Genomic DNA, 15,331 nt, shown 5'->3' with positions numbered 1-15,331 from the left:
TAAGGATTGATCCTAAACCAATGTTGTTTGAGACGGTAGCTCCCTACTCACTTAAGGCATGGAGAGGTTAAGTCTCCAGTCTAATTACATCAGCAAAGGGAGTTCGCCACCCCACCTGCAACAATGGAGAACAAACTCCTACAATGATAAGAAATGCAAGGATGTATCATTTCCGCCTGCGCGCTAGGAGTAGAAAGGAGGTCTACATCTCTTTTGCTAGCAGCATGTTATTCTCCTGCTAAAAGGAGAGAAGATATCCTTCGTAATTATTGAAGGCAGTGAATTAGGATCACCACTAATGTTAGTTCATCCTCTACTGGCAGCAGGAGAGTAAAGGTCAACTCTGCTAAAATCAGGGAGGAGGTGAAGTCGTTGAACGAGACCTATATTACGTTATCGGATTACGGCATCTCTGATAATGTAGGTATCAGCACCACCAATACCAGCCTAGGGTCCCGCTCCGCAGTTTCCTCTGGTAGACACCGAGAAATCATCTACGCTTGGGAAGTGTCGCACCATTCTCATTTTCTTTTCAAAACGTTTACTTTGCGGGTGGGCGAGGGTGGAGGGGAGAACTAGCACTGTGCCTTCGAGACACTTGCTCATTTAACAGGGCGACATGGTGTAATTCTACTGCCGATGCAGAAATCCCAGGGAGATGGATGGAAATCAATGTTAACGACCAGCTTGCGCACACGTACAACTTCACACTGGGAAAAACGGCTCCTGCCATTGCAAACAGGCCGTGATGACAGGTATTAATTCAATTTAATTTGGGAGAAAGATAACATTTTGCAAGGTTCCCGATTTGAAACATGCATAGTGACTGGGCCATTTTATTTTAGAGAAGACGCAACGACTGGTAGGTCCTAAAACATACACGAGATGGAAGAGCTGGGGCAGGGAAATATGTTACGGCAAACAGAAAATGTCAGTACCCATTCATTAGGCAGCTTTCAATTCAAGCGTTAACATCAGAATCACAGAAGATCATTCACTCTAAGAAAGGCCCATTTCACCGTTATGGCCATTCAATTATGGGGCTGCAATGCAACGGAACCAGGTTCACAGGATGCGATCTGTACTGTGATGGGAACACGCTGCCTGCTACGGGAACTCCGAATGAATGCATGAGGCACAGTGTGTGTAGAAGCCCTGTGGCATCTTACATGATCCTGCGCTGCGTCCAAAGAGGACAACGGGAGGAGATGGGCAGGGCAAAAGAGCTACGGTTAACAGGGAGTAAACGAGAATAGACATTTTGGGTAAGAAAGGGGGAGAGGAAAGCAGGGGTCAGAGACAAGAGAGAGGAGAAGTGTGCAATGGGGAGAACGAAATAAGAGAGCAAGGGTGAAATGGAGAGTGAAGGAAGAGAGCAAGGGTGAAATGGAGTGTGAAGGAAGAGAGCAAGGGTGAAATGGAGTGTGAAGGAAGAGAGCAAGGGTGAAATGGAGTGTGAAGGAAGAGAGCAAGGGTGAAATGGAGTGTGAAGGAAGAGAGCAAGGGTGAAATGGGGAGTTAAGGAAGAGAGCAAGGGTATAGTGGGAGAGAAGCAAGAGCGCAAGGGTGAAGTGTGAGAGAAGCAAGAGCGCAAGGGTGAAGTGTGAGAGAAGCAAGAGCACAAGGGTGAAGTGTGAGAGAAGCAAGAGCACAAGGGTGAAGTGGGAGAGAAGCAAGAGCGCAAGGGTGAAGTGTGAGAGAAGCAAGAGCGCAAGGGTGAAGTGTGAGAGAAGCAAGAGAGCAAGGGTAAAGTGTGAGAGAAGCAAGAGAGCAAGGGTAAAGTGTGAGAGAAGCAAGAGAGCAAGGGTAAAGTGTGAGAGAATCAGGAGAGCAAGGGTAAAGTGTGAGAGAATCAAGAGAGCAAGGGTGAAGTGGGAGAGAATCAAGAGCGCAAGGGAGAAGTGTGAGAGAAGCAAGAGCGCAAGGGTAAAGTGGGAGAGAAGCAAGAGCGCGTGGGAGAGAAGCAAGAGCGCAAGGGTGAAGTGGGAGAGAAGCAAGAGCGCATGGGTGAAGTGGGAGAGAAGCAAGAGAGCAAAGGTGAAGTGGGAGAGAAGCAAGAGAGCAAAGGTGAAGTGGGAGAGAAGCAAGAGAGCAAAGGTGAAGTGTGGAGAGAAGCAAGAGAGCAAAGGTGAAGTGTGGAGAGAAGCAAGAGAGCAAAGGTGAAGTGTGGAGAGAAGCAAGAGAGCAAAGGTGAAGTGTGGAGAGAAGCAAGAGAGCAAAGGTGAAGTGTGGAGAGAAGGAAGAATGGAAGATAAAGTGGGGAGAGAAGGAAGAGTACAAGGGCGGGGGAGAGAGCGAGTAAGGCGAAGGAAAGAAGAAATAGTGCAAGGGTGGGGACAGGGTAAACAGCAAGGGTGGAGAGAAGCAGATAGCAATCTGGAATCAGTAAGAGTGCAAGGGAGGACAGGGAAGAACGAGATAGTTAAAGAATAAAATAGGGGTTGTAAAATATTGAAGGCATGGGGCAGAATACAAGAAGTAGGGCAGTGGGGAGGTGAAGAATGTGATGGACTTCAAATGATAGGAGCGCAGCAGCTCTAGACGAATGAACAAATAGCATGATCTTAAGATACACAGCATTGCAGCTCCGCTCACCTCGTCTTCGGAAAGTCCATATACCGGTTCCACAATGGTCGCCATGGAGCCTAATCCAGAGAGGGCAATGCTACCTGGCAAATCCCAGACACGCACAAAAGTGCCGAACGGGGGATAACACCCCCGATGAAGCAAGACAAGTGATTCTATTCCGCGTGTAGCCCTCCGCCGAGGAAAGGGATTCGACAGGAAGCCTTCCACCAGAGGAGGTTCAGCCTAGCCTTCCTGGCAGCAAAAGCCTCTGCGCAAGCTGGACAGCTCTCGGGCTGCGTGGTCCAAGCTCCACCGCCCCTTCAAGTGTAGAAGACGTGTGGCCACAGGAGCGCAGAGAGTCTGCTGCCCTTCTTTCCAACAAGCACTGTTCCAACCAGCTGAGTCTCCTTCGGCTTGAAGGCAGGCAGCAGTTCTCCAGTTCCTGCTGCTTTTTGCCTGCTCGTTCTCACTGGTACTAAGCAGCAGCCAGGCAGACTCCCGTGCCTGCACTGCCTTCCCCGTCTATCTCATCACACACAGAGCAGAATAGCTCACATCACCCCGCTGGGCGCAGCCCGTCGTCTATTTCTATATGAGAATTGGCAACCTCCTCCTGTTTGACAGGGTGTCTCCCGTCCCACCCCCCTGGAAAAAAAAGAGGTACGGTACCAGGCACGCGGGGAGGCGGGTTAGATGGATTTCTCAACCAATCAATGTAGCAGATGACGCGAGGAACCCACCCCACATCGAGCGTCTGACCGTTGTGCAGTAACAACCAATGATGACACCACGTAGGCGGAGCCTAATAATCGTTCAATCAAGTAGAGGATAGGGAGATAAAGGGTGGCTGCCAGGCTAGCCAGTAATATTATTCACGGTGTAATAGGATTCACGGTGCCCCATGAAAGCAGCCTGGTGCAGGCGGTTTGCCTTCAATACAATTAAAGGTACAAATAATCACGTACATTTTATTTTAATACTTTAGGTAATATGATTCGTTCATTCGATTCTTTAAGAAAAAGTAGCAAGTTATATATTTGTAAAGCTAATAGTAGATTTTATATTTACAGGGATTCTGCTCATAGTGAATTTGTAATTGGACGGCACTGCTCATTTTGATGCCTCTTCTATAAACGCACCACTGCAAGATGGCAACCAACTTGATCTGACGTTGACTGCTTCTCAGGCCATTCCTCATAGTCCTTCCTCTCTCTCTCTGTTGTGGTCCAGTCAATTATATAAAGCAGTGGTTCCCAAAAAACAAGACAGACAGACAGACTTTTGACTCCTGAGGACCCCCATTGAGTCACCACTGGAAGCCGGGGACCCCAAGCAATTTGTGTGAGTTAAATTTCAAACAATAAAACAGTAATTTAAAAAAAAATACACACGTGTGCACACAAAACAAATACTCATAGTAGTAAGGATTTTGGGGCCAGATGTACGACCATTTCTTTTAGCGCCTCGCAATTGGCGACATATTGCGAGTGGCAAATTGCTAGTTGCTAAATGAAATGTACAACAGTGTGTTTAACACAGATTGGGATTCCCAATGGGGTCGCAAATTGCGAGGTTCATTAATATTAATGAGCCTCTCGCAATTTGCGAGCCCATTGGGAATGCCAGCCCTCCCAGCGATGGTGGCCTGCTGGGCTCTGCAGGCCACCATGTCTCGGACTGCTTTTAAATAAAGCAGTTTAAAAAAATGCAGCCTGTTTACCATGCATTTAAAAAAAAAAAGAAAATTAAACTTTTTCGTTTCATTTTCTAACGGCAGGCAGAGGTCCCGGGGACCACTGCCTGCCCTTAAAAATAAATTTGCATGCATTTGCAAAGGGGAAGGGGTACCCTTCGGACCCCTTCCCATTTGCGAATGCATTACCATCTACTTGAAGTAGGTGGTAATTGTGACTGTTTTGCGACCGCAAAACATTTGTACATGGTTTTGAGACTCGCTATTTGGAAGGGAATGCCCCTTCTAAATAGCAAGTTGCAAAACCTATTTAGAGAGTCGCAAACAAATTGCGACTCGCGAAATAGGCTATGTACATGGCCCAATAGGTTTTTTCAGGCGCAAACAGGTTCGCGAACCTGTTCGCGCATATAAAAACAGATCGTACATCTGGCCCTTAGTATTTTATATTGAAGTAATAGCCCCTCTGTTACATGTATTTCATTTATTTTATAGCATCTCTCATACCATTGTAGGATGTCAGAGCACTGTACATCACACACATATAGAGACTTTGAATCATACATGTAATTCAGTGTGTATATAAAATGTTTAAAGAGTGCTTGGTCTGGAAAAGCACAAACTTCGGATTCAGAACATAACACAGTGGCTAGCATTGACTTTAACATTAAAAATGTATTTCCACCCAAATATATCTTTAGCAGCATCAGGATAATAAATAAATGGGACAAAATATAAGTTACTAACTGGTACCATGCGGTTTGCAAGCAGCTCTTTGATGAAAGTTTATAGGTCCTTCTGCTAGATTATGATTGTCACTTATATGAAGTGCACAGTAACAAAAGAATCTCTGTGACAAAAACAGTAACCACGAACCTAGGCAAATAAAATACTGCTTTTTAAGATGCATGTTTCACGTTCTTTGCAGTAGGCACATTAACTCTCTGTGCTACATTAGTTAATCAAAGCTGTCACTGAACAAAACTCTCCTCGCTCTCCAGTAGGTACATTAATCACTGACATTCTCTTGACACTTTTATTGTTGTTGGAAAGCTGTGAATTATACAAAACATTTCTGTGCTTTTAAAACTGTTGCCTACGGACCCCCTGGGAATGTGTCACGGACCCCTGGGGGTCCGCGGACCACAGTTTGGGAAACCCTGATATAAAGGATCGGAAAAGAGCGGAGGTCGTGGAATCTACTGTTGTCTTTGCTATTGTCCAAAATAATAATAATTTACAACAGAATATTTTTCAAAGAATGAGTAAGTAGTCGTTTGCAGTATTGCGTATACGAGATTATTTCAAAACAAGAAACTGGGAGATTTTGAAAAATAATTGGGGGGAATGTATTTACCCCGTTGAAAAACAGAGGCAATTTCGTGAGGGAGACAGGTAAAATAAAGTTTTTTTTGGCTTAAAGAACCGGGAGAACTGTCTGAATCGCGTTTGCTTCATTTGGTCAGAAGAGTGCACAAGGCGCAGAAAAAACATCTCTTTTCAAGTGTTTTTCACTTTTGATATATTGATCTTTGTGGTAACTCCAGGAACCACTTTCTTTTAGTATCAATACTTCATTCAAGAGCCAGCTACATGTGTGAAGTTCCCGCACCTGCTCTGCAGCAACTGCCACATATCTCCCCAGATGACCCTAGAATTTCATTACAAGAACGGAGGCTACCATCATGCATATTTCTTTTAATGCAGTCCAAGCAGCCGCATACATTACAAAGATAAAAGGTCTCAGAACAGAACCTTAGGAACATACAATAGGCATGAGCCAATAAAAATGTGCCTCTTTTAAATGCGGCTCCGAGCAGATAAGTTCAACTTTTATTACTTGTTCTTTAACTTACTTTCTTTACCTTTTAACTATTTTACTGATACTTGATTTATGGGATTATTCCTCCCCAGCCTATGCCTTGATACCAATCTCCAATTTACGGAGATCTCCTTAGTTTCCCTTTTCTTCCCCGAAGCTTACATCCCCTTTTCTTCACTGGAGCCTACCCCTTCGCTTAACTGATTTCACACCCCTTCGGGCTCCCTCACCCTTCGTGCCTTTTCCCTCAAGCGTATCGGTCCTGTTTCTGGAACCGACGTTTCAGGCTTATTTGGCCATATCCTAACCACCAAGAACCTTTGTGGAAGTGGCTGAAATAGTGCGCGATCCTACCCAATCAATGCACTCAGCCAAGAAAGACACCCGCTTTAACCTCCGGTGCCTCTCTCCCCCTTCGACGACGCGTGGGGCTCGGGCTCCATTGCCAACGCCAACTTAGAGTACAGGACATTGGCAATGGGAGCGCCACATCCTCTAGTTACCAAGGGCTATTCTCCTCTCCATTATGCCTCCAGCAGGCCGCCTAACGCAATCAGGCTCGAGACAATAAATCACCATGGAGACCGGCAGCAGCTGATCGCCCGAGCCCCCCCAAGCGACAGTTGCTCTTGTCTCAATTTCGATCAGCTGCTACTAACCTCTTCTGCTCGCATTTTTTACAATTCTGCATAAAAAAGGGGTTTAAACACACGCAAAAGGTGAAAACGAAAAATACTTATTTCTAAGCCAGCTTAATTATCAACGCTATGTCTGACATCGACTCTGACAATGCTATTGACCCCATTCCTAGCATGGACAATGAAGACCTTAAAAAAATTATTCATAAGGAGATGAGGTCCTGCATGCTAGAAACCCTGAGTCAAGTTATGGCCTCAAAGAAGTCCCTCCCTGTTGTGGAAGACAATATTACAGGGAACCAGGGCTCCCACAACTCTGATGACCTCATCGAAATAAGGGAGAAAAGACAAAATAAAAATATCGAACAACCAACCCCCAAGAGCACGGGAGGTCCTAGTGATGGAGCAAGGTTTTGTACGTAAGAAACTTGCTCGGATTTAATCCTCTCGAATAATGTAATAATATAACCAATAGTTTTGTGGATACTAATAATTGCACCTGACAACATTTATTTCATCTAGGGAAAGCTTATTAATGTGCTTTACTATCTTGTAACTCAAGTGATTTAATATGGCTGCCAAAAACGCAGGAATCTTCTGCGCATGCGTCTACTGCATCTCCGTAGTATGACATCTTTTGCTTTAGTGGGAAATCTTTGCAGCTGCGCAGTAGTATTAAAGATGGCCGCTTTGAACCTCACATGCTAATGCACATTGCTATGCTTAAACTAAACCTTGCATTTCTTACTAAACTGCTAATGCAATAGTTAACATAAATTAAGGGGATTAGAGTAGGAATAAGCGGTATACAGTGCATTCATTTATTTTCCAATTCTAAAATGTTTCTCTTTGACTTTGTTATTAGTTCGTATTTGGGCCTGGAGGGTGACTGAAATCTCCATCTTGCCTGGTTGTGCGCAAGTGCGTTGGACACTGTTAAACTTTGAGCTGTGACATTGAAACTCAGCCGAATATAGTTGAACCAGAAGATGCGCCTGGGAACAGCACCTCTTGACCCGGAGAGGGGAAGGAGAAGAAGTCAAAATTTGTTTAAAATGTAAATGAATTAATATGAAATGTGCCTGGATGAATAAAGCATGGGAAAGTGAAATTAAGGGGAAGGAACATAGAACAATAAGCATAAGAAAATTACATTACATTAGTATGGTGTGATGACCTCTTCCCATCCCATTGTCCAATCAGAAGCAGGGTAGTCATGAATATTGACATTTTAGGGGGTGGTACATACACTGAGAATCGTATAACTAAGGTAGGCTCAGACAGTTAGTTTGTGAGACTTGTTACTGACCCATCACTGCAGTAGAAGACGGCAGATGCCACAGAGGTCAGGGAAGCTGCTCGAGCACTCTGACAGAAGAATCGAGAAAGGAGAGACGGAGAGAAAGAAGAGCCGGAGAGATCTCTGACGGAGAAGAATTTGTCCATCCAGAAGGGGCACGAATCGAGGAGAGTAGCACCAGAGAGGGGTGTAATGCTGGCGTTGCACGAAGAAGAGGGTACCTGTCCTGTCCTGAACCTGTCCTGATCTGTTGGCTCCTGACTACTCGGGAGTCCCTTTTCCAGCTCCTTGCCCAGGGGTTTGTCCTCACACCATTCTAGGTAAATATAAATCTGTGTGGTATGTCCTTGTACCGCTTTCCTTTTCCACCCATCCCAGGAACCAATGTCATGAGATTTTATTAAGTCTTTATGTCTTCACTTAGATCATTATTTCTCCTTAAAAGTTGGTGTTTTGACATGTATTGGTATTTGACTCACAAAATGATTGCATAGATAGTTTTAAAACTCTCCTGAGTCTGTGGTCATTGAAGAAATAAAAGTAAATGTCATTTATACCTATTATGCTAACAACCTGATCTATTGACCAGAGGAAATTGAGAACTAAGGTGATAAGGTATTGGTAAGAAATGGTTTACAGGTATAATTCACTATAAGGTATATAAGTCCTGATAGTCAGCGGTGATTATCACCTAATGTATGCGTGTTCATGGGCCCAGGTGATTATGGTGTTTTAGAAAAACCCAAGCTGATAATCTCGTTGCATCAGTATTTCTTGGTAGCAGAGCTATGGTTAGCGTTTAGTTAAGATAGGTTGTTAATTGTGTATTGAAATATTGATTTATGTATTAACCAAAACCAGTATGTATTGGTTTTATGTTGTCCAGAATTCCCCGGGGATGTTGAATAGCGGGTGGTAAATGGAAGCCAAACTGCAGTGAGGTTACTTGCCTTGATGAAGAAAGTGTGGAAAGTTAGGTAGAACTTGATGCACTGGTTAGGGAATATTTTCTTGTATAAAAGTGAGAGTGATTGGTATCAAAGGAGTTCGCTGGTGAAACTTTGGTCTTATATCACATAGAAAGGTTAATACCGCAGGAGTAGCAGGTGCTTTGATGCTTGAGTGAAGAGTAAGCAGGAGAGGTTTTACTCATAGTGTGTGAAGGGTAAACAGAAGAGTTTTACTCGCAGTGAAAGAAATTGACTTTTCTTAGAATTTAGTAAATCAGGCACAATAGCGAATGTTTTTATGTTGTTAATTAATGTGTAAGTAAAATCAAAAGAAATTTAGTTTTCGCATTACCTTGAAAAGGAGAGGTCAGTCGCGGGTGCTGCACTGACGTCACTAAGAGCCGCGCTGGGATTGGTTGAGACAGCGGGCGTGTAGATGAGGTAAAATTGTAAAGGAGGGGTGAGTACAGAGGACCGAAACTGATGTCACAGAAAAGCTGCGTAAGTATTGGTTAGAGTAATTCAGTAAACCAAATGTTGATTGGTCATCAGAATAAAAGATGCGCTGGTATCGGAGAAGCATTAGAGTAGAAGTAAACAAATAATTAAATTGCCAAAATAGAGGTTTCGGTATTAATAGACAGTGGGGATTGCATGTGGAGCGTAGATCCTACTATAATAGGGACCCTTCCAGACAGAAGATTTATAGGATTTGCTCATGAACAATTTATTAGAGGAGATCCACTAGAAATGTACGGAGGGAAAAGGAAAATGTCATTTATGCAGAGAATCAAGAATTATTTAAAAAAGGATAAACCCATTAAATCAAGAGAATTAATTATTATCCCTCCCCTGAAAACACCTCCATCATACATGATGATAGAAAGAGGATACCATACTTGTGTATGGTTAGAAAATTAGATAGAATACACACAAGGTGATGGAGTGTTAGCATTCCCTGAGTACAGAACATTTAATGGAAGAGTTTTACATAATTTACGACTTTACATGAGTGAGTTAGAACGAACCAAGACCCAGATTAACTCAGTACGAAGCTTTAGAAGAATGGGAGACTGAGGCTTTTGAGCGAGACAGCTCCTGATGTAGTGGTAAAATAAGTACATTTTATCCCAGATTTCCCTGTGAGACTCAAGACAATTAGATGAAACAATGGAGACAGGCCATGGTAGTAGAAGGATTATATCCTGTAATGACCACAGAAAAAATGACAGGAAGTAAATGTACAGAGAAAATTAAACATTTAGTGGCTGTTAGTGGAGATTCAGAAGATGATTATTTTGAAGATATTTTAATGAAAAATCCTCCTCCTTATCAGGAAGAATTACATAGAATAACCCCTAGTGCCCCACTTCTGAAAACACTTTTGGTTCCCCAGGTTGTACATGAGACTACAACGGAAAGTGTTCTTCAAAAAAAAGAAAGAGAAGCAGTGAATAAAAATAGGAGTGAGTTAATTCAGAAAATAGCTCAGTTGAATACAAAACCTGAATCACTAACAATACCAGTGACTATAAGTCCTGTTGTTCCCTTACATGGGGATAAGCAAAATTGTCCTAAAACTCCCGTCCTGACTACACCGATCACACAACCTGGAAAAGAAAATATAATAATTGACGATCAGGCAAGTGAATGTGTGTCAATAATTTCTTTAATGGATTTACCAATATTAGATCCGATAAATGATTCATTCAGAAAAGTCACACCTGGATGCTCAAAAGAGGTACAAATTGAAACATCCACAGGGACAAAAAGTGCCACTGTAGTAACCTCAGAAGAAATAGAAAGGTGGACACGAGAAATAAAAAAAAACACAGCCAAAGGTATTGGATATATTTAAATTGCTAGTAGAATTGGAAGAAATGATAGCTGGAAATGTAGGGATAGAAAGATTAAATACTTTCAGTGAAGAAGAGTTGCTAATCATATGCAGAAGCATCACCCGAAATATGAAAATATTTTACAAAAAACGAATGAATTTGGTTTCGGAAATAGGAATTGACATAGGTAAATCTAAAGTTTTGCAGAAGCCATATAGAGCTGAATTTTCTGACTGATTTAGAAAACATGAATGTGTCAGGAAGAAAATTACAGATAAAAGAATTGTTTACATTGTTGCAAAAGTGGGGAGATTTGGATAGATGGAAAACTAGGTGGACAAAGAAAAAGGAAGAAGCACAGGCAAATCGTTCGACATCTGAGTATTTAATAAAAAAAACAAAAGGTTGATAAGTTGTACCCAATGAGAGAAGTTCCGGGAGGAGGTTATGTACATGTCCCATGGACCCGACAGGATGTTTCATCATTTACAAATGATTTTCCAAAGATTAGAGAAAAACAGTAGAATGGTACAGGCAAGTTGAAAGATTTGTGAAAGTCTCAAAAGTTTTGTTGAAGGATTTAGATGGTTTATTTGACATAGTTGTTCCTGCTGATTTATGGGCAAAATGTAAAATTACAGTAGATTGGCCTAATGATGCAAATACAGGAGCCCCGTCAGAAGATGTAATGAAAAAATATCATCAGGTAATCACTTTCCTGAAGGGAAAAATTCTCCCAAAAGAAACTGATTGGATAAAAATAGATAGAACAACCCAAGAAAAAGATGTCAGTACATACATATTATGAATGTCACTTAAAAGTATTCAAGCAGTACAGTGGGTTTGAAAACATTGAAAACAAGGACATGACACAGTTTTTGTATCATTTTGTGTCTGGGTTAAGGTTGGAAATATCACAAATGATTAAACAGCACATGTTATGCTGGCAAGCAAAGCCATAGATGAAATCCTTAAGTACGCAAAGTACTGTGGGGATGAAATCGACAACAGACAAAAGTACTTAGACGAAAAGGTAATGTGGGCACAAGTTAAATTAGCAGAGCAGCAAGAACTTCAGCTAAGTAATCAGACAGATAACCAAGGAAAGGGGCAAGGCCAAGGTGTAGGTAGTGGGGGCAAACCAAGAGGGCGAATGAGCAGAGAAGAGTCCAAGAAAAAGTTTCCCTGTCACGGGTGCAGAAAATTGGGGCATTGGAAAAACTAGTGTAAGCTTATACAGAATAATAATGTCCAAAATCAAAATGTAGATGTTAATGAGGCAACTGCAGCAGGTTGTACAGCGTCAATTGCCACCTTCCCCTATGCCAAATTTTGTGAGTCAAGCCAAGTGAAGTGTGGACACCGGATTCCAGGAGGGAAGTGGTAAGAAAAATTCTGTAACCCCACAGTTTCTTTTGCAGGATTCATTTTTTGAGGCAGAACTGCAATGACGGTGCCTGAGAGTGGTGGAAGAGGAATGCGTACTTGGCGCATCCTTGCCGGTAGATCAGTCTGGTCCATATATAGATGGTAAGGTTGAAGGAAATGCTATGATCTTCTTATTGGATACTGGTGCTAGCCATTCTACTGTGAGAACCGCAGACATCCTAAACCTACCCAACTCAGGAGAAGCGATCCAAGTAGTGGGCGTTTCTAGTAACCAAATTAGGACCCCAATTACCGAACCAATGGAGGTATGTATTGGCAACTTGAGAGAAATGCTCAAATTTGTTGTGTGTGGCTCAAGTCCCGTAAACTTGCTAGGTGTAAAATGAACTGCACAATGTTTTGCACACCGGATGGTGTTACAATTCAGACTCCTGATGAAGACGGAGTATACAAGATCATGTTAGCTAAACAGGGAACCAAAGTTAATGACATGTTCTCCATGATGACACCAGATAAGTAACCAGACGAATTCCAAACCACAATCAATCATGATGTGTGGAATTGTACTGGAAAGGAGGTAGGATTAATGGCAAATGTAGACCCAGTAAAAGTAACTGTAAAGGAAAGTGCATTTTATCCAAATACCCGATAATACAAAATGAGCCCGGAAATTAAAGCTGGTGTTGCAACAGAGATTGAACGATTGGTTGAGCAAGGCATACTAAAAGAAATAATGAGTAGCCCTTGTAATACGCCTATAATTGGTAAAAAGAAACCTAACGGGAAATATAGGTCGGTTCAAGATTTGAGAAAAATTAACAAAATTGTCATACCATGTTGTCTGATAGTGCCAAATCCAGCAGTAATTTTATACCAGATACTGTGTACTGCAGGATGGTTTACTGTAAGGTTTACTGTAATTGACTTATGCCATGCCTTTTTCTCCATTCCATTGCATCCTGATAGCCAATTTTTATTTTTGTTCAAATTTGATGAGCATGTTTACTTTTGGAATCTTGTTCCACAAGGGTACACTGAAAGTCCTTCCATTTGTAACCAACTTTTGAAAAAATGTCTTGAATCTCTGGTGTTGCCCAGACAATCAGTTTTGGTGCAATACATTGACGACTTATTAGTTGCGTCAAAAACTCGAAGTGATTGTGTTACTGATTCCATTGCATTACTAAATCATCTGGCTGAAGGTGGACATGAAGTGTCACCAGAGAAATTACAATTTTGCCAAAATTTGGTTAAATATTAGGCACACCAAACAGAAAGAGGAGGCAGAAAAGTGACTTCAGAAAGAATAAAAATAATAAGACATATGCAGTTACCACAGACCCAAAAAGAAATAAGGATTTTTCTTGGAGTCGTAGGTTATTGCAGGCAGTGGATTGAGGGATTTGCAGTACTAGCCAAACCTTTGATACAAGTGACCAAGAAACGAGCAAAAGATCCAGTAGAGTGGGATGATGAAAGCATGACAGCTTTTGTAAAACTACAAAACTGTCTGTGTGAAGAACCTGCTCTAGGTATGCCAGATTATTCAAAAGAATTAGCATTATTCTGTGATGAGAGAGATAATTGTGCACTTTCAGTCCTAACACAGAGACATGGCCTAATGCAACGTCCTGTGGCATATTTTTCTGCTACATTGGACCCAGTGACATCTGCATTGCCAGGGTGTCTAAAAGCTGTAGCTGCAACGTGCATGAGTTTGGAACAAAGTGAATCCTGTAAAAGTGTATGTTCCACATTCAGTGGTAATTCTGTTGACAAGAACTCAAACTCAGTACCTTACTCCTAGTCGACAAGCGAGTTATATTAGGGGCTTAGAATGTAAAGGTAGCCAGATGTACTGTCTTAAACCCAGCAACCCTGTTACCAGATCCATATTTTGAAGAGGTAAAAGATGAAGTGTATCATGAATGTCTCAACGTAAATGAATTAAGTACCAAACCTCGTCCAAACATACAGGAAGCACCTCTAGAGAATTTATTTATTTATTGAACTTGTATTGCGCACAGCTACCCGCAATGGGTTTCCCGGCGCCAGGGACAGACTGAAGAAGAAAACAAGCAATTGCTGAAAGAAAAGAAAAACAGAACCGAAGAACTTAGAACAGAAGAGTCTTCAATTTTTTGCGGAAAGCAAGAAGACTAGTTTCTGTTTTTAGCGCCAACGGAAGAGCATTCCACATCTTAGGTCCTAGATATGCGAATGAACGGCCTCCCATTTTTGCCAGTCGGATTCTAGGAATCACAAGATTGCCATTGTTGGATGACCTAAGAGAGCGGCCAGGCTGATGTGGCTTGGCAAGATTGTGCAGGTAGATGGGAGCAAAACCCTGACGAATCTTAAATAGGAAGCACAAAGTTTTGAAGACCACACGATCAGAAATTTTTAACCAGTGAAGGTCACGCAGAGCTTGCATTGCGGACGTTCTACGTGGAACATTGCGCAGCAGGCGAGCAGCTGAGTTCTGTACAACCTGGAGTTTATTGATTGTGGCTTTATCTGCTCCTCGATAGAGCACATTGCCATAGTCGATGCGGGACATCACAAGGGCTTGTACGACAGTTCTTCGAGTGGACTCAGGCAACATCCATATGATCTTCTGCAGCCAGCGTAAAGTATTAAAACAGATTGCAGCGACCTTAGTTGCCTGCTGCCTCATCGAGAGTTTATCGTCGATCAGGACACCGAGGTTACGAGCAACAGGCACGGGGGTAGGCAGCGGACCCATATCACTGGGCCAGTGTCTAGAGCCCCACAGATCTTTATGTTTGCCTAGTATGATCACCTCGGTCTTGTCACCGTTGAGCTTTAGCAGATGCGCTTGCATCCAAGCTGCAACATGAGAAAGGCCAGTTTTAAGGGCAGAAGTGTCCTGAGCCCTGCTGCTAGACAAAGAAAACACAATCTGAGTGTCGTCTGCATATGAGTATATAGACAGACCGGCGTCCTCTACGATAGAAGCAAGTGGTCTGATGTAAATATTGAACAACAGAGGGCTCAATATAGACCCTTGAGGGACGCCGTAAGCAGAGGAGTGAATCGCAGATTCAGCTTTGTTTGAGAAAACCTGAAAGGTGCGCTCATTGAGAAATGAGGCCACCCAGGCAAGCGCTGG

General features: G+C 42.5%; 1 protein-coding gene across 11 annotated transcripts in view; it reads right to left on the bottom strand.

Annotated features, from left to right (window-relative positions):
- The window catches only part of NEDD4L (NEDD4 like E3 ubiquitin protein ligase), a 1,724,212-nt gene extending 1,720,980 nt beyond the window's left edge, over positions 1-3,232 (bottom strand). For 7 of the 11 annotated variants that reach the window (XM_086960462.1, XM_086960464.1, XM_086960467.1 and 4 more), the window contains exon 1: positions 2,596-3,232. In XM_086960462.1, the coding sequence (XP_086816588.1) occupies positions 2,596-2,640 (45 nt within the window). In that variant the 5' untranslated portion in view covers positions 2,641-3,232. The remainder of the gene's footprint in view (positions 1-2,595) is intronic. The other 4 variants (XM_086960465.1, XM_086960472.1, XM_086960463.1 and 1 more) reach the window with 2 other exon arrangements.
- Between the last annotated feature and the right edge of the window lie 12,099 nt (positions 3,233-15,331).

The sequence above is a fragment of the Lissotriton vulgaris genome, chromosome 3_1, assembly GCF_964263255.1.
Source record: "Lissotriton vulgaris chromosome 3_1, aLisVul1.2, whole genome shotgun sequence".
NCBI classification, from domain to species: domain Eukaryota; kingdom Metazoa; phylum Chordata; class Amphibia; order Caudata; family Salamandridae; genus Lissotriton; species Lissotriton vulgaris.
Note: the sequence above shows the minus strand (reverse complement) of the source record. Positions and strands in the feature narration are given on the sequence as shown.